The 23,038-nt window shown below is 26.6% G+C and overlaps 1 protein-coding gene across 7 annotated transcripts in view; it reads left to right on the top strand.

Annotated features, from left to right (window-relative positions):
- LOC117176861 (tafazzin homolog) overlaps window positions 1–23,038 on the top strand; it is a 27,972-nt gene that overhangs the window by 1,587 nt on the left and 3,347 nt on the right. For 2 of the 7 annotated variants that reach the window (XM_033367210.1, XM_033367206.1), the window contains exons 2-5: window positions 3,783–3,907; window positions 4,002–4,130; window positions 10,288–10,531; window positions 15,881–16,135. In XM_033367210.1, coding sequence (XP_033223101.1) covers window positions 3,783–3,907; window positions 4,002–4,130; window positions 10,288–10,531; window positions 15,881–16,135 — 753 coding nt within the window. Of the gene's footprint in view, window positions 1–3,541; window positions 3,908–4,001; window positions 4,131–10,287; window positions 10,532–15,880; window positions 16,136–23,038 lie in introns of all 7 variants that reach the window. The other 5 variants (XM_033367208.1, XM_033367205.1, XM_033367211.1 and 2 more) reach the window with 3 other exon arrangements.

The following is a 23,038-nucleotide window of genomic DNA, read 5'->3' as shown; positions in this document are numbered from 1 at the left end:
AATGAAGCAGAATATTACAAAAAAGAGCAATAGGTATTTTTTAAAGAAATCTTCTAGGTGTACATACTGCTATCTTAATATTTTTTAAACTTTTTTTTCTTATATAAATTCGATTTTATTTAAAAAGTTATCCTGCTCAAAAAAATCATTCAGCGGGCGGAAAATTCACAGAAAATTATGTTCCATGTAAAAGACCGAATTGAGACAAAAATTGGCAAAAAATGTAAGTGTGGATTCTTTTTGTGACAATCGACTTTTTATTTTTTGTTATGACTTCGCTATTTTGCTCATTTTTAATCAAATATTATTAATAATTTTTAATGAAAGTCCCTTGACCTGCTCGTTGGGGGGCCTATTGTTCCGCCCGAGTCGAGTCCCGACAGTAGTCAAAGTAGTGTTAAAATTTGATGAATTTTAAATTCAAACTGGAAGTGCAGAGCAAAGCGGTGTAAAAATTTTATCAATTTTAAATTCAAACTTGAAGTGCAGAGCAAAGCGGTGTTAAAATTTGATCAATTTTAAACTAAGACTTGAAGCATTTAAAAACATGGATGAGAATAATAAATAAATGATATATTTTTTAACCTAAACATTTTTAACAATCAAAATGCAAATTTTCTTTAATTCACAGTCCATTTATGTTAAAATTCTATTTCTTCTTCATGTTATTGGAGGAAAACACATCAATAAAAGTAAGATGCTAGTATAAATAATTTAAATTACGAAACATCGTCTGTCTAGTCGGTCGAATCAGTAAAATGGAATTTCTAAAAAGTTTGAGAAATTTTAACCTGGAAATAGAACAAACCGGTCTAATAAACTTTCTTCTTTATTGGGGGCTCCTTCAAAAAACTAAGTTTCGTGATTTGTGTTTTAACACTGCTTTGTTCTGCACTTCAAGTCTGAAGTTAAAATTGATTAAATTATATCACTACTTTGCTCTGCGCTGTCTCTTCTATCTCTTTCTGATGTCTCTTTTTAATTGCACCTGCTACTGCTTGCTCCATGGTTCGCATCCTTGTTCGCTGTAGCTTGAAGAAGACTGAACTGTCGGGACTGGACTCGGGCGGAACAATAGGTCCTCCAATGAGCAGGTCAAAGGGCTGATTACGAACTCTGGATCCAGCTCCAAAACTATAGAAAATTAAAGACAAAATTGTTATTTTTTAAGATAGAATGCAAAATTTTTAACAAATGTGCAAAACCTGCCTGCTTAAAATTTCTGAATGTTGGACTTTTTATTTCATTTTGTTTGTTTGGTTTTTCAATACAATATATACATTTCCAACTAAAAAAATGTATATTTTCAACAAAAATTGGAATAGTTACAGTTTCAGTTAAAAATTATTTTTAATAAAAAAATTAATTATAAACAAAATAATTAAATTTTCAACCATAGAAATGTATTTTCAACTATATTTAACTGTAGGAAAGATAAACTTTGAACTAAAATGATGAATTTTAAACTACAAAAAAATTAATTTTAAACAAAATAGTTCAATTTTCGAACAAAAAGATGAATTTGTAACAAAAGTATCAATTTTTAACCAAAAAATAGAATATTTATATTTACAGTGAAAAAAAATGACTTTAGACAAAACAAAAAAAAGAATTGTAACCAAATATGTGATTGTCAACTAAATTAAAAATGCATTTTCAACAAAAAATATTCATTTTGCACCAAGAAGATTAAAATTTTACCACTAAACATGAAATAATTAAATTTTCTTTAGCGTGAATTCGACAGAATATTGCTATTTTGCATTTCTTAGAGTGTTTTTTGGGCTCAAAAAGAGGTCTCTGGGGTGATAAAAATTAAAAATTAATTATTGGAAATCATTTCTTGAAACTTATTTTTTCAATTTTATAGAAACTGAGCTTTTCCCTAATCGAAATATCTCGTTATCTTCAAAAGCACGGGTTAACGTTAAAGAAAAAAGATTACGGATTTTATTTTCATGGAAAATGAACAAACTGGGGAGATTGATAACCAAAAGGCGAATTTTTGGTTAAAGAAAAACGACTTTTTGGACCAAAAGAAAACGATTAAAAATATATAGAGTTTAAGAACAGAGATGAATTTACAAGTAAAATAAATTTCCAACAAAAGAGTGCAACTCAAAAGATAATTTTTTAACTCGGAAGATTAATTTTATAAAAATGGATTAGTGATTTTTTAATAAAGCAGATGAGTCTACAATCCAAAAAATAAATTTTTAACAAAGCAGTTTAAATTTGAACGAAGTATCTATTTTTCCGACAAAAAATTTAATAATTTTTAAAATATTTATTTTAACAAATAATTCGCAGTAAATGCATATAAATTTAATATGAATTCAACTTCACACGCCAAACAAAACTGGTGACTGGAAAAAATACCTAGGCAAGAACTATTTAATAAAAAACTCTTGGAATTTTATTGGCCAGAAAAAGTCAGGGATTTAGAAAAAAAGTAAAGGAATTTCTATCACTTTAGATAACGATCAAGAAGAATAAATTTCAAAATTTTCAATTTTTATTTGTAATTATTCTATTCCGTTTATAATGGATTCTAGATTAAAAATATTACATTTTTAAGATTCGAATCTCTAAATATTAATGGTCAAAGACAATGAAAGCATGTTCAGGTAAAAATCAGGACATTTTTTTAATGAACTTTTTCGGTAAAACTGATAGAATATTCTTGTTTGTAATTAATTTGCCTTGTATTCACATTTATTTTTTTGCATTTGCTTCCCCTTGAAGATTGTCTTTTTAGTTAAAAATTTAATTATTGGTTGGAACATTCAACAATCAATGCTTGTTGAAAATTCAACTGTTTTTTTGAAAATTCCTCTGTTTGAGTTGAAAATTCAAGAATATTTATTTAAAAAATCAGTTCTTAATTAAAACTCACATTTTTATGCTGAAAAGTCCACTGAAATCTTTTTTGAATGAAAATTCAACTATTTTTTTGGAAGCTTGTCTTTTTGATTTAAAAATTTATCTTTTTTAGTAGAAATTTAATCTTTGTTGATACAAAGTTATTCTTTTTTGCTTGAAGATTCGACCATTTCGATTAAAAAGTTTGATTCAACCACTTTGTTAAAAAATCATTTAAGTTAAAGATTCGTATTTTTGGTTGAAAATTCAACTGCGTGGGTTAAAGTTGAACTACTTTATTGCATTTTTTTAAGTTTATCTCTTTGGTAAAAAATTTAACTGTTTAATTAAAAATTAACTTTTTTCTTTTAGGACTGAAAAATCTTAATTTGTTTAAAATTAGTTGTTGTTTTTTTTTTAAATTTATTTATTTTCTATGAAATTTCATATGTTAAAAATGTTACAAGATTAAAATGCTGGTATTTGAATTTTAATGTTCAAGGAAAATGAAAAATTGGTCAAAGCACATATTATGTTCAATATAAATAATTTCTGTTAGTTTCAAGTCCCATGCCTTATTAACTTATTATTTCTGGAAACCATAAATTATGTACAGTAAGAAAGAGGGGATTTTGAATTTTTGGTATTTTGTTATTTTGTATGGTATTTTGAATTTTAGCGGGAAAGCATGGAAGATTAGGAGGTTGGGAGCGTTGGGAGATTACAATTTGCGGCAGCGTTGGCAGTACTGCGGAGAAGAAACAAGTGGTCACGTGAGTGGTGTCAAATAGAACCATGCGAACATGGCCGCGCCGTATTACGAAAGAGCAGACGATTTTCCGGGAAGTTCCACAGGGAATCTTTTTGTGCGTGCGAGGGGAACCGAGGCTTTTAAAACCTCGTTCCTTTCCTTTTAGCAGTGGGCTCACGATGGTCTACAACATCAAATGGATCATACCGAAGCTCCGTAACCCAGCAAGGCTGTGGAATATCGCGAGCAGCATAACCTTCGCTGCAGTAGGAATTTTTTCCAAAATCTTCATAGGTAAGCACTTTCTGGGCAATTCCTATTTTCAATTCAAATCCAATGTGAAGTACTTCATTTGACTTTCCACTATGTGAATTCCCTATCTGTCAAGAATGGTTCAACAAAACCACCATTTACAACAAACACATCCTCCAGAGGGCCTTGGACTGTCGACCCAGAAATGTGCCTCTTATTACAGTTTCAAATCATCACAGTTGCTTCGATGACCCAGGTATATGGGGTGAGTCTACTGTATTTTATCATTTTCATTTCTCCATTACTATTTGTATTATTTTCTGAGAAAAATCGCTACTGTCTGTCGTAGTTTTTGTCGTCCTTCCCTGTCTGATCGTTTAATGTTTCGTTCTTGATTATTAATGGAGTTGCCTTCAGTCTTTTTTCACAACTAGGATTTTTTTCATTCACGGATGTAGTCATTAGTGTGTAGGTAAGTGAATTTTGTTTAGTAATTAGTAATTACAGTCGCTTTATTTTAAACTGTAAATTTGTTATAGTTAAAAATAAACAGATACTTCCCGAAAATAAGAGTTGAATTCAGAAGAATTAAAGAATTTGTATTCCTTTGAATACGTGATTTTTTCTCCGTCTAAAAATCGTCCAACGGGGGGAAAAAAGTTGCAAATCCTATTCCTCTCAATCGATTTACTAAAATTTAACGGAAGAATTTTTTTAACCTGTTTTTCATTATTAAACCGCTTTATAACTTATAAGTTAGGAAAATATTCAAGTTTTATATTTCTTTATGTATTAATAATTTTTTTAACTGTGTTAAAGTATGCATTAATATATTAATGTAAAATATGTGAATTTAAATAATTTTAACTCTGGAGAGGCAAACTTGAATTGGATAGAATTAAAATTTCAAAACTTATATTTCACATGAAGGAATTAAATATATTGAAAACACATTCTCTTTTGGGGAATAGGAAACTATGTGTCGGTAACTATGGAAATGGAAATTAATTATTTTCGGAGATATCCTATTCTTATAATTACATTTTATATAGATGGAAAAATCGCGTATTCAAAAGAATAGGATAATATTAATTTTTACGCTGAAATCTAAAAATAATCATTTTTCTCTATTCAACGCTTACCACCGGGTCAAGTTATCTAAAAAGTTACTTTTTTCACCTACTTAATTTTATGATTTAAAAATCAACATAACTAAGATGATTCATAAAAACTTTAATTAAAAATAAATAGGCATTATTTAACGTAAATGAAAAATAAAAAATATATTTCGGCGGCAAGATTACAATATCCGTGGCGACAAAGTTTTAATCGGATTCCTGTATGATTTTCTGCGAGAAATATGAATCTGAGAGTTTGAAATCGATATCTCAAATATGAAATTTTTTTTATCGGAAGAAATTAATTTTCAAACCAAACAGAACACTTTTGAACAAAAGAGTTGAATTTCTAAGCCAAACGATAGTTTTATTAATTTGCAAAAAAATTTACTTTTCAACCAAATATTTGGGCTTTGTAAGAAAATCATTAAATTTGCAATAAAATACATAAATATTCAACCAAATGGTTCATTTTTAGCCCCCCCCCCCCCCCCCCCCCCCCCCCCCCCCAATAAAATTAAGATAAATTAATTAAATTTTCAACGAAAATTATGAATTTGCAAACAAAGAACTGAGTTTTTTTACTAAGCAACTCAAGTTCCAAACAAGTAGTTAAATTTTCAACCAGAAAATACACATTTTTCAGAAAAATAGCTGAACTCTACAGATTTTTTTCCCAGGTAGATAAATTTTCAAACCAAAAACAACACTTGTCTATAGAAGAGTTGAATTTCACACAAAAATGTTCGTTATTTATCAACTAACCAGTTGAACTTTCTACCAAATAGTTTGATTTTTTTTAATACATGAATTTTAAACCAAAATAGATGATTTTTCAACGAAAATTATATGTAATTGGTATTATTTCAACCAAACAAGATTTTAATTTGAAATAAATCACAGATGAATTCAACCAAAAGACTAATTTTCAATCAAATAGTTAAATGCTCAACCAAATCAGATTAATTTTCTACGAAAGTAGTTGAATTTTCAACACAAAAAATGAGATTTTTTACCAAAGGAGAAACATTAAAATGAAAAAGCTGAATTTCGAACCAAGAAAAAAAAATGTACACCAATTTGTTGAACTTTTAAGCCAAAAAGACGAATTTTCTACAAACCAGTTGAATTTTCAAACGAAAATGATGAATTTTCAACAAAATGTTACTTTCTAAACAATAATAATATAATAATAAAAATAATTTGACTTTTTAAATTGTTTTTAAGAATACTTAGGTATGTATAGAAAAAAGATCTTTTTTGTAGGTTATAGCAGGGAGATTATTTTGAAACTTTGTATTTAATACTTTTTATATATTTTTATATATTTCCAGTATATTAATATTATTTGTAATATATTCGTTAAAAGACTTACTCATAGTTATAGAAGTTAACATCAAGATCGTTCAATTTCCAACGAATGTAATATTTTTTAGGCTATGTTGCAACGATTTATAACCATCATTTTCCTATTTTTTTATTTCCTGACACAAAAATTTGATCCATAATTTTCCCCGAGAAATCCTCTTTTAAAAACGTGAGCATAACCTAAATTTGATCAAAAATTTGTTATCTTTGAAATCCAATTAATTTTGTATTAAAAGTACCGATGTCCTGTATCGAATGCCAACAAACCCGAAAATTAAAATTCTACAAAAATTGTGAACTTAATGTCCCTGCCTCAAAAATCTTATGATTATTTAAAATAAAAAGATCAATTTTCAACAAAAAATACTAACATAAAATAACATAACAAAAACTGTTCTAAACTTAAACCTTTGAAATTTAATGGTTTTCGTTTAAAGTGGCCGATTTAAAATACCAGTTTTTGGAATAAAATGTATAAAACTGACGTAGCCTTCAATTGTTGAAAGTCATGAAGCTTTAAAATCTAATTTTTTTTGTTTCAAAATTTTAATTTTCGGTTAAAAAACGCTGAAATAATCTATTATTTTTTCAAGTGTTATGAATATTCTTTGAAATGTACTGATTTGTTATTAACAGTAGCAATTTCAGACGAAAAACACATAAAATAAATAAATAAAACACATAACCAAAAATTGTTTAAGAGTGTAAATCATCTTTGCAATCCAATTATTTTAAATTAATAGTACCGATTTCCTATATAAAATTCCCGCAAAACCAAAAACGAAAACTTTACCAAAATTGTGAATTTAATATCTCGGTCTATAAAATCTGAAGAATCTTATGAAAATTTGTTCGAAATTGTAAATCTTCATTGCAATTGAATGATTGTCGTTTAAAAAGGCCGTTTGCAATAATTACTTTTTTTTTGTAAACCACGAGATAAAGCGTCAAATTGTTAAAAATCATGAAGCTTTACAATCTAAATATTATTGTTTTAAATTTTCAATTTCCTGTAAAAAAAACAATCCCTAAAACCGAAAAACGGAAATTTAAACAAAAACGTATCTTTGAAATCTTATATTTTTTTTATTAAAAATACCCATTCCCTGTTTAAAACGCTAACATAACCTAAAATGGTTGAAAAGAAAATCTTGATTTTTGTTTACAAAATTGATTTCCGGTGAAAAAAACGAACACAACCTAAACATTTTAGAAATGTTATGTCTTTATTTAAACCTTCTATTTTTATATTAAAACTCTTTTTAAAATACTATTTTTTAAAAGTGAATATAAAACGTTTATGATATTTGCATTCATTTATTAGACAATTTGAGAGTTTTAATTTAACTGCGCAAGAGTATTTGCAACACAGAAATGTTTTTAATTCGCGTAAGGTGTTCAATGATTTTTCTTATTTTTCAACGACAATGATTGCGAAATTTTCGAGACATATCCTTGCCTAACTTTTTTATAGACAGAAGAGTGAATTATTCTTGACTTTTTTAAAATATTTATTTATCTTAATATGATGAAATGTGATTTAATAATTTTAAGCATAAATACAATTCAAAATTATATTTAAAAAGTCAGTTATTTCTAAAAGCACTGCGTTTTTATTTTTAGTTAATATAGGTGGCTAATTAGGGTTTCAAAATATTTAAATACATTCTTTGTAATTTACATTTATGGTTATACAACAGGCAGCCTTAATATTGTTTAAAACTTTTGAGTTGTGTGACTGAAAACTAAAATTTTTAAACAATTTCACTTGTTTTTACAAATAAAATATTTAGCTGCACATATTTTCGTCTATATCTTATCTTTGACGACTAGCTCATAATAGCTACATTTTTTGCTTTATCTGCTTTGTCATAAAGCAGTTAATTTTTTTCCAAGAATGTAAGACTATGCACCTCAAGTTTCGCTACCGCAACATTCTATCCGGACGCGCGTAATAATATTAAATTTAAATGAATCTGCGTTTAAAAAAATACCCTGTAATTGAAACTTTCAAGCCAGCTTAACCTAAATAAAAGTTTTCAGAATATTACCATCAAAGCACAAAATTCCGTTAGGTTTCACATTTTTAATCCGTCTAAATGTATTTTAAAAAACACACATGGGTATGGGGGGCTTTTTAAAATTACAATGTTTCGAACAATCTAGGATTCAACATTTTTTATTTAGAAGAAAATGTCAAGTATTGTTGGATTCAATTCAATGTTCTATTTTTGAATTCAAATAAATTTATCTTGGCTCTGAAGCTACGATTAACTTAGATCGGCCTTATCAATGTTAATGTCAACGTGGATTACTAGGAAGATAAAACGGCTTTAAAAAATTGTTATTCCACGTGTCGATTGTTATTTATATATTCTGCTTCCTTATAGATTCAAGAATTTAAGTGTATGCTTGTCGCATGTATTTTACTTTCTTTCGAAATTTAAATCGTTTTTTAGGTCAAAGTTTGGTAATAGATTCGTTAGAAAAGTGAATAAAAGTTGCTAAGAAAATATAGAAATAGAGGTTTCAATTTATTTTAAAGAGATAATATTGGGTCTTTTATCAAGATTGATTTTATTTATTTCAGATATTGTTTCTTAAATTGTAGTAAATTAAATTTAAATAGATTTTTTCAATGTAAACAGATTTAATTAAAGATTATACCAATCAAGCATTTTAAACGAAAATATTATAAGCTGGTCTGCCCAGTTTTTAATTCTCCAGTAAAAACTAAAAATCAATGGATCTTCTGTCAAGAAGCAGTGTATATACCTAATTTTATATTTCGTAAAAAAATGTGTAGGTTAAAACGCTTAAATTTAGCAATTTTTTTAGTTTTGTTAAGTCAAAATTAATAAGCAAATTGCGTAGGAAATTTAATTTAATATAATTTAATTTTTTTAATGAATTTTAATACAAATTAATAATGAATTTTAATTTTTTACATAAGAAAATTGTTAAGGAAATATGGAAATAAAGATTTCAATTTATTTTAAAGAAGATAATATTGAGATTTTAATCAAGATTTATTTGATTTATTTCAGATATTGTCTGAGAATAATTTAGTTGTTTTTTGAGCATTTATACATAAAAAATGGAACTTTTGTTTAAAAAGAAACATAGAAAAAACTGATTTTTAACTTAAATTTAGCCATTTTTTTTTTATTTTTTTTACTTAATTTTTTTTATGAAGAACTGATTTAATTTGGTAGATTTTAGGTTTTTACACATTCTTGCGGATGTGAATTGTGAAGGAAATTTTAAGTGCCTTGGAGTATGGTTAAATATTAACAGATTGTATAATTTTGTATTTTTTTATTGTGAGGGTAACTTGCTAAAGAAATATAGAAAAAAAAGGTTTCAATTTATTGTAAAGAGTGTAATATTGAGATTTTAATCAAATATTTTAAAATGTATTTCAGGTATTGTTTCTTATCTTGCAGTACATTAAAATGAAATCGATTTCTTTCAATGTAAACAGATGTAATTGAAGATTAAATCGAATCAATGAAGTTTCTTTTAAGTTAAATTTCTTATAATATTTTATTCGTTTTTTGGGCATTTATAAACAAAATATTTAACTTTTATTTTAAAAAAAAAACATAAAAAATAGGATTTTTAAAAACTAAGCACAGATTTCTTTCAATTTCGTTCAGTTTTTAAGATATTTGGATTCCGGCCAGGTTAAAATAAGGATACCGCATTGTTAGGTTGATAGTTTAAAAAAAAGAATGCAAGGCAACTCCTTTAAGATACTAAATACTTGTTCTTTCTAGTTGGTTTGTCGATGTTACCGAACGTTCGCTGGTTTTCCTCGACTCGCGTTTTCCTTTTCTTCACAGACACATAAAATCTTTTCTTTCTCAGACAATCGTCCATAAGCGATCGATCGAACGAAAGAATTTAAGAAAGAAAATGTCTGAACCCATTTAGCGACTCTGGACCTGAGGTACCTGCTGAATCGCCACAAAATGAGATGGTCCCTAGCAGCACAAGACATTTGTTTCACAAACGTGTGGCACTCCTACTTCTTTATGCTTGGGAAATGCATACCAGTCATCAGAGGCGACGGTGTTTTTCAAGAGGCTGTGGACTTCTGCATTGAGAAGCTTGCCTCCGGAGAGTGGGTTCACGTCTTCCCCGAGGGTAAAGTGAACATGCACAAGGAAAACATTAGGTCCGCCTTTTTCACATTCAATTTTAAATTTAGAAAATTTATACATTAAAAAAACTTACAACAAATTTAACAACATTTCGATTTCATTAAACACCTATTTGAAGACAATAAAACCAATTTTTCGAAATGTTAAATCCCATGAGGAAACCAGGATCTTCTCATAAGATCTGACTGAAGGCGAAAAACAAATATATATGCGAATTTTTTTAATTCCTCTTAAAGATGGATTTTTAAACCTAGAGATCAAAAGAAGGGAATTTTTGTTCTTTTTATTCGAATATTCGCTGGGGAAGCGGAAGCACCGCAGCACTCCTGTCGGTGGTATGCACTAATTCTCTTTAGACGAGTGTTTAATTTTTACATACTATCAGCTGTGATTTTGAATCAAATTCAAAATTATGACGATAATTACAATTGTGTTTTTGTGCTGTGTTATCTACATTTGGAAATAATATAAACAGTGATAAGGTAAATATTCATTCTGATGAATTAGACTGATCTTTCGTTCTCAAACACAAACTTTTTATGTCGGTTTTACTGAGTATGTCTTCTTTGACGATAAAAATCAAGTAATTTCGGTTCTGTTTCATCGAAAATGTTACTAAATTATAATTAAACTTTTTTAGACTTATCGATTGCACATTCAGGGTAGCCGTTTTAATCGAAGAAAAAAAATCCCGGTCATTTCCCGGGTTTTTCCCGGTTGGCAAGCTATATTCTAAACATTTTTTCATATAAAGTAATAAACAATAAACAATAAATTAAAGCAATAATAGTGGAACCCTTGAATTCCTAACTTTTAAAATTGAAGTTTAAAACTTTTCAATTCAAAAATTGTGTATTCAAATGCTAAAAATTGTACACTTGCCAAATGGAAGGTACTAACACTTTTAAATTGAACAGTTTTAAGTGAAATAAAAATAAACTGCAAAATTTAGAACTTTTATGAATTATTGAGTTCAAAGATTTTGATTAAGTTCCAAAAATATAAATCCACGTTAACATTTTCAATAGTTTAAATTGAAGAATCAAGCAATGAACTTTAAAAATGTTCAAAATTATATTATTTTAAGTAATTTTGAGATACACATTAAAAATTGAAAAATGATGTGGTTTTAAATTTTTCCAAATTCAAAATAATTTTCGAATTTTTCGTCAGAACTTTTAAATTTATTTCAAAATGAATTGAATTTTGTCTATAACTTTTAGAAAATCCTGCAAATTAAAAAAATTTAATTTTAATTTATAAATAACAATAGAGCATTTATTATTTGTAAAAATATTGGAGAAATATTAAGAGATATTTAGAAGAATTTGCCATGAATTTTGTGTGCCTTAAAAAAGACAGAAAAATACCGGGAACTCGTGAGAAGAAATTTAAATGAGATTAAAATCAAATTTAAAATCTTATTTAATGTACAATAATCAAGTTAATGTGGACAATTTCTGAAAAAAACTAAAAAAAATTAGAAAACCACCATAAAATGTTCATATTGCAATTTGAAAGAAGATTAAAATTTTCCTAAAAAAGAATAGAAAAATTTTTTTTGGACAATAATAAAAGAGAGGAAGGAAAGATGAAAAAGCAACCAAAGTTTGGGCTCTCATACATTAATCTACCTTGTCAAGGCAAAAAAATTAAAAATAAAATAAATTTTTGATCAGGCAGGAACAGCAACGGAACCGCGATAAAAATTACAATTAAATATAATTTTTAAGTTTTTTATTCGAAGTAATCAAATCAAAACTGAACTGTAAATTAAAGCACTGGAGATAAAACTATTTTGAATTTTAAAGTTTTTAAATTGAAGCCTAATTTTTTTCAAATCAAACCCTCAATAATTTACACGTATAAAATTTTAATTGCTCTTAATTGACGAATAAATCAATGAATTATTAACTTTTGAAACTTATATCATTTTGAAACAATTTAAAATAAAAAACGTAAAGAATTTAGAGAATTTATATTTAATTTACAACTAAACATTTTTTTTTAATTAGAAGTTAAATTATTTTAATTGTAAGCCGTTCATCAAAATAAAAAAATTTCACTTACAAATTAAAAATTGAACAAAATGGAGGAATTAAAGTTATAACGTTCAAAGTTTAAATTTATCAATGAAATGTTCACAATGCAAGACTCTTCAGTTTCAAATGATCAAATAAACAGTCAAATATTTCTAAATATTTAAAAAAATATTTAAAAAATTTTTTTTAACTTTCAAATTGATTGAATTAGAAATGGAGTATATGTATGTAGTTTTGAAAACAGATTCAGAATCGGCTTTGTAAAACTAATTTTCCGGTTTTTCCTAGTCTCGAAAATACCCGAACATTTCCCGTTCTAGCATCCATCCTATTTTAAAATTATTATTTTTAATATAAAATTTCCAAAATTCAAAGATGTCGAAAAAAAGCATTTTTCCAATAAATTGTTCTTATGTTTTTGTGTACATCAAAGTATTTATTTGTTCTGAGACATTTATAATTAGAGGTTTTTTCTTTAAATTTGACTTTTTATTCATGTTAGTATTTATTTGAATAATTTTTATGCGATTTTTAATAAACACATGCAAGGTGGAAGGTTTTCCAACTATTTATTTTTATTCTGTTATACTTTTTGTATGTTTTGTTTTGAGTGATCATTAATTTCAAGAGCGAATATTTCATAATAAACATTTTTTTCACAAGTTTCAGAATAATAAAAAATGTTATAAATATATAATAAATAAAATAGTCACAGTTTAGCAGCATAATTAACTTTTTAATACAATTGTTTCAATGCACACTGTGAAGGATATAACATTTCTGCGTCCAATGATACTAGCTTGAAGTCTTTTTTACCAATATTTAGAAAATATTGCGAAAAAACTCGAAATACAATAATTTCTTGAACTTATTTCAAAATTAAATGTCCACAAACTTTAATCGGCGTTTTGATAAAATTCTGACAAGATTTAAACTTTGAACCAATAAGTTGTAATCATTTTTAAACGCTTGTCTTGCTTTGTTTTAAATTTAAATTTATAAACTTATAAATTAATATTAGATACATCATGTGTATCAGAAAAATGAAACATTTATTACTTGTAATATGAAACATTTATTACTTGTAATAAATGTTTCATTTTTCTGATACATTTGATGTTTTGACTTTTCATTTGAAATTCCGATATGCCAATTGAAAACAATATTTCGTTAGATTCTTGGTTTTGTCTTAATTTAAAAAAAAAGTTGGTAGCTTTTTACACATTTCATTCTAGTGATTTTAAAACAAGTAGAACTTTACTTCCCTTGTAACGACACTTACACTATAAGCACTCAAGCTTGCTTTTCTTTGGCTTAAAGTGTACCCGAGGGCTTAATTAATCCTGCAATCCCATGCGATCTTTTACAATACCTTGTGAATGTATTACAAAATAATATTATAGAAAATGCAGTATATTTTTGTTATTCTTTTCACAGAAAAATTATCGTAGAAAATCATTATAATTAAATCAGTATATAAATAAAGAAACTTAAAATATTGAAAGAGATGATGTAAAACATTGAGAAGGTACAAACGAATGATTTTTATTTATTTAATGTAAGCTTTCAATCAATTTTAAAGAAGTTCTAGGACTTTCAGATAATTTCCATGGATTTTTAGCTACTTCGTTAGATTTTATAAAAATTTCACGGCATCTTAAAGATTTCCAAACATCATGAGTTTTTAAGATAATCCAAAGGATTTAAAAAAATGTTGAGCGATTTCCACGAAGTTTAAGTCTGTTAAAAGGATTTTCTAGTATTTCTAAATATTTCCACGGATTTGGAGAAATTGCGAAATATTTCAAGGAATTTTAGAGACTTTAACACTTTTCAAACATTTCCGGGGATTTCTCAATGATTTTAAGGTATTTCAAGAAATTTCACAAGGTTTAAGAATTTTGTTAAATATCCAAGAATTTCAAACATTTATGGAGATTTAAATGTTTTTGTTTAGAGAACTATAATGCATAAGTTCAATGGATATTTATGTTTTTCAAAGATTTTAAAGAATTTTGTAAGATTTGCAAAGATTTGAGGGTTCTTTTAGTGAAATTTGGAAAATAAATGCAATTAATAAAATATTAAGAGATTGCTAAATATTTTAAGGGATGTTAAAGTATTTCAAGGAATTTCACAAGATTTAAGGATTTTATTAAAACTCAAAGGATTTAAAGGAATTTCAAATATTTCTTGGCATATAAATGGTTTTTATTTAGAGAACGTTAATTATTGTAATAAGTTTTATTTAAATTACATTCAAGGGATCTTAAGTGATTTTTACGTTTACCAACAATTTCAAGGGATTCTAAAGGATTGTAAGGGATTTTGAGAGAATTGCGGAAAGTAAATTTAATTTTATTGAATTTCAAGGGATTTTAAGCTATTTGTAAAAACTTCTCAAGGTGTAAGAATTTTATTGAATCTACAAGGTTCTCAAGAGATTTCGAAAAGTTCTAGGGATTTTAACCTTTTTCTAGAGAACTTTAATGCATAGGTTTAATTCCATTTATATTCAAAAGTTTTTAAATCATTTATACTTTTCGCAATACATTAAATTTTTTTTCAATGGGTGTCTACAGATTGGAACAATTTGAAAGGCTATGAAAGAATTAAAAGAATTTCAAAGGATTTAAGTGTTTTAAAAGATGCATTGAATTTCAAGGGATATACAATTTTTAAGGTATGTCAAAGAATTTAGTATTATTTTCTAAAAATTTCACAAGATTCATGAAGAGAAGATTAAGATTTACAGGACCTCCAATTATTTTAAATACTACAAATTTCAATTAGTTTTGACAGATTTAAATGATTTCAATGGATTTAAAAATAATTTCAAAGATATCCAGGGATTTAAGAGATTCCAAAAGTTTTTCATCGATTTGAATTATATTTTCAGCGTGATTAAATATGCCAAGGGAATTTACAGATTTTTGCTGTGTAAAGTTCATTTGTGCAGAATCGCTATTTTTTTATACTTTCATGTGAGATTATGAGTGATCTAAAAAATTCGTTCCTTTGTAGTTTCTTTACCTTTTTCTTCAATACTTTGAGTATTTTTGTATTATTAATTCCAATTCTGACTATCCTATAATGTTTTCTTTATATAATGCATTTCCTATAATCCATGGAATCATTTGTAGTCCCATGCAATCTTGCAACCTACTGTACATCAAAAATCCAAGTAATTAACCCTTCGGATATACCCAAGTTATGAATATTCCTGTCCTCAAAATGCACTCTCCTGCTTTTTAAGAGTCTGCCATAGCCAAGAAGTACAGCTCGATATCAAACCGAGATGAAAATAGTTGCAATCTACAGGTTTAAATGGGGCATAGGAAGGTTAATACTCGAATCGCCTGTGACTCCACTGGTCGTTCCTGTCTATCACGTCGGCATGGACGATATCCTACCCAACGATCCACCTTACATTCTCAAGGCGGGTAAGAGAGTCACTATGTATTATGGAGAACCAATAGACTTTACGGATGTGTTAGCTGAACTCAGATCAGCCAAAGCCAGTGATACTGAAGCCAGAAAAGCGATCACCGATCGTATTCAAGATGAACTTGCTAGGTAAGTCCTTTTCATCTTCTTTTAATCGAATACGCGCTGAAAATGTAATTTTTTTGTCTCTTATGTTCCACCATCACTTTAGATATGACTGATTTGCATGCCATTTCCAATATTCTAAACATAACGCCATTTTATTATTATCCAAACCCAAAATCAGAGAAATTTACCTATCGTTGATATTTGACCCAATTTCCAGAATTTAAAAAAAACAATTGTTTATATTTTTACTTCATTTCCACTATTTAAAAAACACTTGTTGATAGTTGGTTATACCCTAACTCGGAAAAGATGATTTCATTTATTTGACCCCTTTTCTAATACTAAAAAAATGGCTAATGTTCCTATTAATTATATTTCAACCCATTCCCATTGCTCTAAAAACAACACCCGTTTATAGTTGGCCATACCCTAACTCGGCAAAATCTACCTCTCATTTATATTTGACCCCATTTCCAGTGTTCTATAAACAGGGTGGCCACATGTCAGGGAAATGTCAGGGGAAAACATTTTGTTAGGGAAATGAAGTAGCTGCCAGGGAAGATAGAAATTGATATGGTTTAATATTATTTTGGAAACACTTCCTAATATTATTATAAATATTTGTTTAATGTCCATTCTTTAAAAATAGAATTCGGTTCTTATTTTTTTATTTGTAGTTATTTATTGATAGTTTGAATACATGTTCTTTACTTAATTAATCAGGGTGGCCGCTGAACCGGGAAATGACCGGGAATTTTTTGTGACCGGAAAAACCTGAGAAATGACAGTGCATTTTTTTTACCGGAAGTTTTACAAATTTGCAGAAGAAAAATCTATCCACGTTCGATTTTAACAGTTTACAATGCGTAATTCAAAATTTTGTTACTTTAACAATTTCCCATTTAAAATGTGTATTTCTAAGCTAACGTCTTTAATTTAAAGAATTTTTAAATGTTTTCATAAAGAATTAAACAAATAAAAAATAAAAGCCTTTGATGTTGAAAATTTTGGATAAAAACCATTTTTATTTAATAAATAAATCATTTTTTTTATTAATCTGTACTTTGAGTAATAAAAAGTTAACAAAAACAATTTGACAACACGATTTTATACTAGTTCAAAATTTAAGAATTTTCAGATTTTAACGTTAAAACTTAAACAGTTTCAATTTGAAAGTAGTCTTAGTCATTAAACAAATGTGAACGTGTGACTGAAAGTTTATGAACTATTTTCAACTTAAAAATAACTTTATAATAATACGTTCTTAATTAAAGTATTTTATTAAATTTAAAATATTGTTTCAATCTAAAATATTCCATTTTTAACCCATTCAATTTGAAATTTGTAATTAAAAAAAAGATTAATTATTGAATATTTAGCATTATTTGAATTTTTATTTAAGAGAAGTGAATTGAAACCAGATATTTAAAAGTAAAGAATTTTTAACTGAATTGTTTGACATAGAAAACCTGGAATCGTTAACATTTCGAAGAGCCTTTAAACTTTATACGTTACAATTTTAATTGTTGTATTCGAAAAATGCTTAACTTGTGAGTGGAATTTTTAAATTTTGATGTATAATTTACAAATGAACATTTGTAATTAAAAAGAATTATCATGCAAATTTTAGAAAGTTTTGTTTAAATCTTTGAAGAACTTTTTAAATATTTTCTTAAAATAATTTTTCAAAGTGAAATGTTATTTTTAATTTTCCTAGGAATTTTAAGAAACTGTTTTTATTCTTTTGAAGCCTTGCACAATTCTTGAAAAGAATCTAATTTTTTTGTTTAAAATCTGCAAAAATCTACATTTTGTTTTATATTAGGCTATCATTTCAGGTTTTACATTAAGTTTGAATATTTTCAAGATTTCAACATATCTCTTAAAATTACTCAAATTTCGCCAAAAAATAATAAACATTCAATTATTATTTATACAATCAAATTGTAAAGAAATTTTCTAAAATTTGCAGGATTTTCTGAAAATTGTAGAAAAAATTTAATTTAATTTTGACAGATATTTAGAAGTTCTGAAAAAATTTCCACAATTATTTTAAATTTAAAACCAATTTAAAACAACTTTTAGATTTCTCAAGATATTGAAATAAAATTTTGAAGCTTTCCAAGGATGTTTAAACTATTTAAAAAGAAAATAATTGAATTTCTAATACAAGAAGTGTTCAGTTAAAATTTTCTCAATTTTTCAATATTTGATGTTGCCAACTTAAAATTCCTTAAAATTATATAATTTTGAACATTTTTAAGTTCATTGATTGATTTTTTAATATAAAACATTAAAAATGATAACGTGGATTTACATTTTTTCTATTAAAAAACGTTAGTATCTTCAATTTTATACGCGTAAATTATTATGCATTTGAATACAACATTTTAAAATTAAAGACTTTTAAATTTCAAGTATAAAAGTTCAAAATTTAACAGTTCCTCTTTAAGTGCTTTCATTTAAAGCTCAGTTTTTATTACATCAAGTGGAACATTTTGTAGCTTTAGAGTCCCATTTTTTAAATTTCATTGAACCTAAAAAATGTTTGCGAACCGAGAAAAAACCGGGAGTTTATTTCGTCGATTAAAACGGCTACCCTGTTAATCCATACTGTCATGTAAAGCGCATTTTTTTCCTGGCTTGTTTCACTATTTTTCTTTGCACATTATTGAAACCTTATTTGATTTTGTAATACTTTCCTGTCAGGGAAATTCGTCTAAATGTCAGGGGAAAGTCAGGGTAATTGGAAAATTCATTCTTGTGGCCACCCTGATAAAGAATACCCGTTTATAATTGTCCCAACCCAAACTCGGAAAAATCTACCTCTCATTTATATTTGACCCCATTTTCAGTATTTAAAAAAATATTTGTTTATAGCTAGCCAATCTTCCCATTAATTATATTTTAACCCATTTCCAGTATCATAAAAAAACATCCGCTTATAATTGGCCATAACCTACCTCGGAAAAAATGTTCTATTAATTATATTTGCACCATTTCCAGTATTCTAAAAAAACACCTATTTATAGTTGACCATACCGTAACTCGAAAGAATATAGTTCTCTTTTATATTTGACTCCGTTTCTCAAAGAAATTGTTATAAATATATTAATTTTTGAGAATTAAATAATGTATCTCAATAAAACTTTGTGAATTCTTAGTGTGTATATGTTTTCACATATTTAAGCATAAAAAAGAGGAATTTGTAAGGTTATCAAAAAGATTTAAATTCTGGATAACATTCACGCCGTATGAACCTTTCATGTTCAAGAAATAACGCATAATTAATAGCAATACAAGGCTCTCAAATAAATTACACAATTTTTGCGAAAAAAATTGTTATCTTTAATTATGTAATAATATGAGTTTAAAATGTATTATTATTAAAATTTGAGTTTTATACGATGAGTAATTTAATTATGTAACATTGTAAAATATCGTCTTGAAATCATACGAACCAGTCAAAATTCAAACGATTTCTAAAATTTAGAACATGATTGCGTAGAATTTCGTTCTAGAACTTCTGAATTATATTCTTGGCATAATAAGGCATTGATTTATGCAATAAAAAATCGATCTTTTTAAACAATTACTTGAGGCTGTCCGTTTAAAAAAAACCACTAGTTTATAGTTCTTCCTATCAATTATATTTAAACCGTAAAGCAAGAAAAACAAAATAAAACATATAATAATTAATGTTGTCGATTATTATCAAAGTTAGGGAACTAAAGTGTGCAAGAATGACCCAAAATGGCCATTATTTAATTTGCAAAATTGAATAATGCAATCCCATAATAAACTGAATATCTACATAAGTTGAAGAATTCAATTTTGGAAGTAATAGAAAGTAAATCAAAGAAAATCAATCACCAAATACTGAATATAATGTCAAATTCACGAATTGATTTTATTTTATTTCCTTTTTATCATTTCCAAAATTGTATTCTTGAACTTATGGAGATAATAATTTTATCATAGGATTACATTATTCAATTTAATAAATTAAATAATGGCTATTTTCGGCCATTTTCGCATATTATTGTATCCTTCCTCAGAGTTACTGGCGTATTATACTTTATTTTTATTTTTACTTATTGTAGGATGTCTAGCGACAGTCAAATCCTTCAATATCTGGAATTCTCCTTAAATATTTTTTGATCTTGTATACTTTGGAATCTCCCTAAATTTCAATTATTTGTGTATTCTTTGTTTATAAAACATTCATTTTATTAAAATGCAAAAAGTAATTCAAATATTTTTGATTAAATAATCTTCTCGTATAGAAGAAGGAATCTTTTCGTTGTATTATTTTAATTTAAAATATACTTTGAAACCGATTGAAAAAAGGAACCTAAGTAATGTTTTTGTTAAAATGAAACTAAATACGCACGACTAAAAAGTATGATTGGCTAATAGGGATCTAACCCAATTTTAAAATGTCCGTCGCTATTAGAGAACTACATGGATGGACAGTAATTTGATAAAACTGTGAAATACAATTAGTCTAGAAAAAATTCTTCAAGAAAGAGAAGAATGTAAAATCATAAGTATAATTTTATTGTCAAAAACGGATCTATATGTATCGTAAAAACGATAAAAACAAACTTTTTTTAATAAACGCTACTACGAAAAGAGGTTAAGTAAGGTTAAAAACTCTTAAAACCAAGAAAATATTTTAATTTCCCAAACAGGAAAATAGATATTATAGAAAAGGAATTTCAGAAGAAAAGTTTGTTAGATAATTTTTGCTCTATGAAATTTTACTCTTCACATTGAAATGCAAATCAACTTGCAAATTCCGTAAGCACGATACTTAAGAGTGTATTAGTTTTATTTAAATGTATCTATATTATTATTAATTCAAACTGATGTGAATTTACTGTTTTTTTAATTTTCTCGAAATCGAAGTTAAATTTTTTTGAAAAAATTTTTTAAACTGTTATAGAAAATATAAAAAGCTTATTTTTCATTTGGTTCGTATATAACTCCATGAAGAACTGAAAACACATGCCTTCTTAAAATGCAAGAACACGATTATTGCACCCAACCAGTCAGTTTCACATGCTTTTAATTTCTTCTCCTCTTTACGTAGACATACATTTTTTTATAACATTGATTCACCAACAAAATTAAGAATTTGTTTATTTTTTTGCTTTTGATATGATCAAAACAATTTTATCAAATAAACAAATTCAATGGCTCATTTTTTTTTTTAATTTTCCATATACTAAACACCATAATTATTGTCCAATTCAATGATTTTCATCAATTTTACAAGGAAGTTGGAAGCAAAACCGATAATACAAACAAAATATCAAATTTGCAACTAACGACTAAAAGTATCCTAATTTCGTGGTCGATTCAATGTGATTTTAATTGAGAAAATGTAAATTTGGCTACTTATCAAGGACTACCAAAATTCAAGCATGTAAGGAATAAATTCAGATTGCGTCTAACTTCCGTGCATCATTGCCAAACCTAGAAATAATTTTCTGTCTTTTCATGAGAAAAGAATATCTTGTAATTTTTATTTATTTTGGAATTAGTTTAGAAGTTTTTCAATAAAAATTTGGTTAATAACTTTTCTAGATGCTTTTTGAAATTTTTGTAACCTTCCATATGAGAACTTAGGCAAAGAGTCTCTAAAATTGTATTTAATCAAACAACTGATGCCTCTCTCTACTTTAACTAATGATATCGTGCGGTTAATTGGTAAAAATAAACTTCATTGACATTGAAGCTGTACTGTGCCAACCACCGGCAAAATGTCAACCACTGGATTGTTCCTTTCTTTCATGAAGAATATTTTTTTAATAAGAAAACTAAAACTGCTTATTTTAGCTTCTAAGAACAACTATTTTTTTATTCGTAATTCTATTAATAAAAATTTTGATAGGTTCTGAATCTTTTAATACTAGGAAAAAAAGTTAATTAACATTTCAGACATTTTTATTTTCAAAGTCTCAAATATGTTTAAAATATAAAAAAAGCCTGTTAGCAATGTTAAATTTCGCGGTTTTTGTGAATTTTGAAACTTTTGCAACAGTGACTTTTAATGCTAAAAATTAATTGTAGAATATACTCTGTTATCTTGTTCAAAAATAGTATAGCACACATTACTTTTATTTTACTCTTATATATTTCAAAAACTTTAATTTTTTTTTATTAAAAAAAACATTGATTCGATGTTAATAATATTTTTATGAAATAAAACTGAATTTAAGTGAAAAAATAATTCTTCAAAAATAGACTAAAAATATTCACACATTACATAAGAATAGTGAACAGGTTATTATAATGTAGTGTATTAATATTGCAGGCACATAATCTAAAAGAAAACTAGTTTCTTTTACTCTATATATTTTTCTTTTTCCTTATTCTAAAAAAGTCTACTGAATATTTCTAGAATTATTATTCTGGAAGTCTCGTATTTTGTACATTATATACATTTGTACATTGTACCTTGACATAAACTTTTTAACTCTTTGTTCTCCTTAATGTTTATGTATTTTTTAATTATTTAAATTTATGTACTGCTAAATTAAGTCACTGTGAAATTATCGACAAAACGCCTACGCGCGCTGTTATTGGTTTTTTAATGCAATTTATAAATTAAAATATAAAATGAATACAGATACAAAATTTGTTTATTTCATTGTATATATTATCTAAAATAATAAAAAATAAAGGCAAGATTAATATTTTGAATAATTGATGAATATTGATGTTCTAACTTCATAATTATATATAATGTTTTTGTACGATACTAGGCAGTCTGATAAGTCCCTAAAAAATGAAACACGGAGACGTTTTTTTGGTCAAAGTCGGTTTTATTTTCCAACATACTCTCCTTTTAGGTCGATACAGCGAGTCCAACGATTTTCTAACTTTTTGATACCGTCCGAAAAGTACTCGATCGGA

This window comes from Belonocnema kinseyi, chromosome 7 (genome assembly GCF_010883055.1).
Source record: "Belonocnema kinseyi isolate 2016_QV_RU_SX_M_011 chromosome 7, B_treatae_v1, whole genome shotgun sequence".
Taxonomy (NCBI): Eukaryota; Metazoa; Arthropoda; class Insecta; order Hymenoptera; family Cynipidae; genus Belonocnema; species Belonocnema kinseyi.
This window is presented reverse-complemented; position numbering and strand designations above follow the sequence as displayed.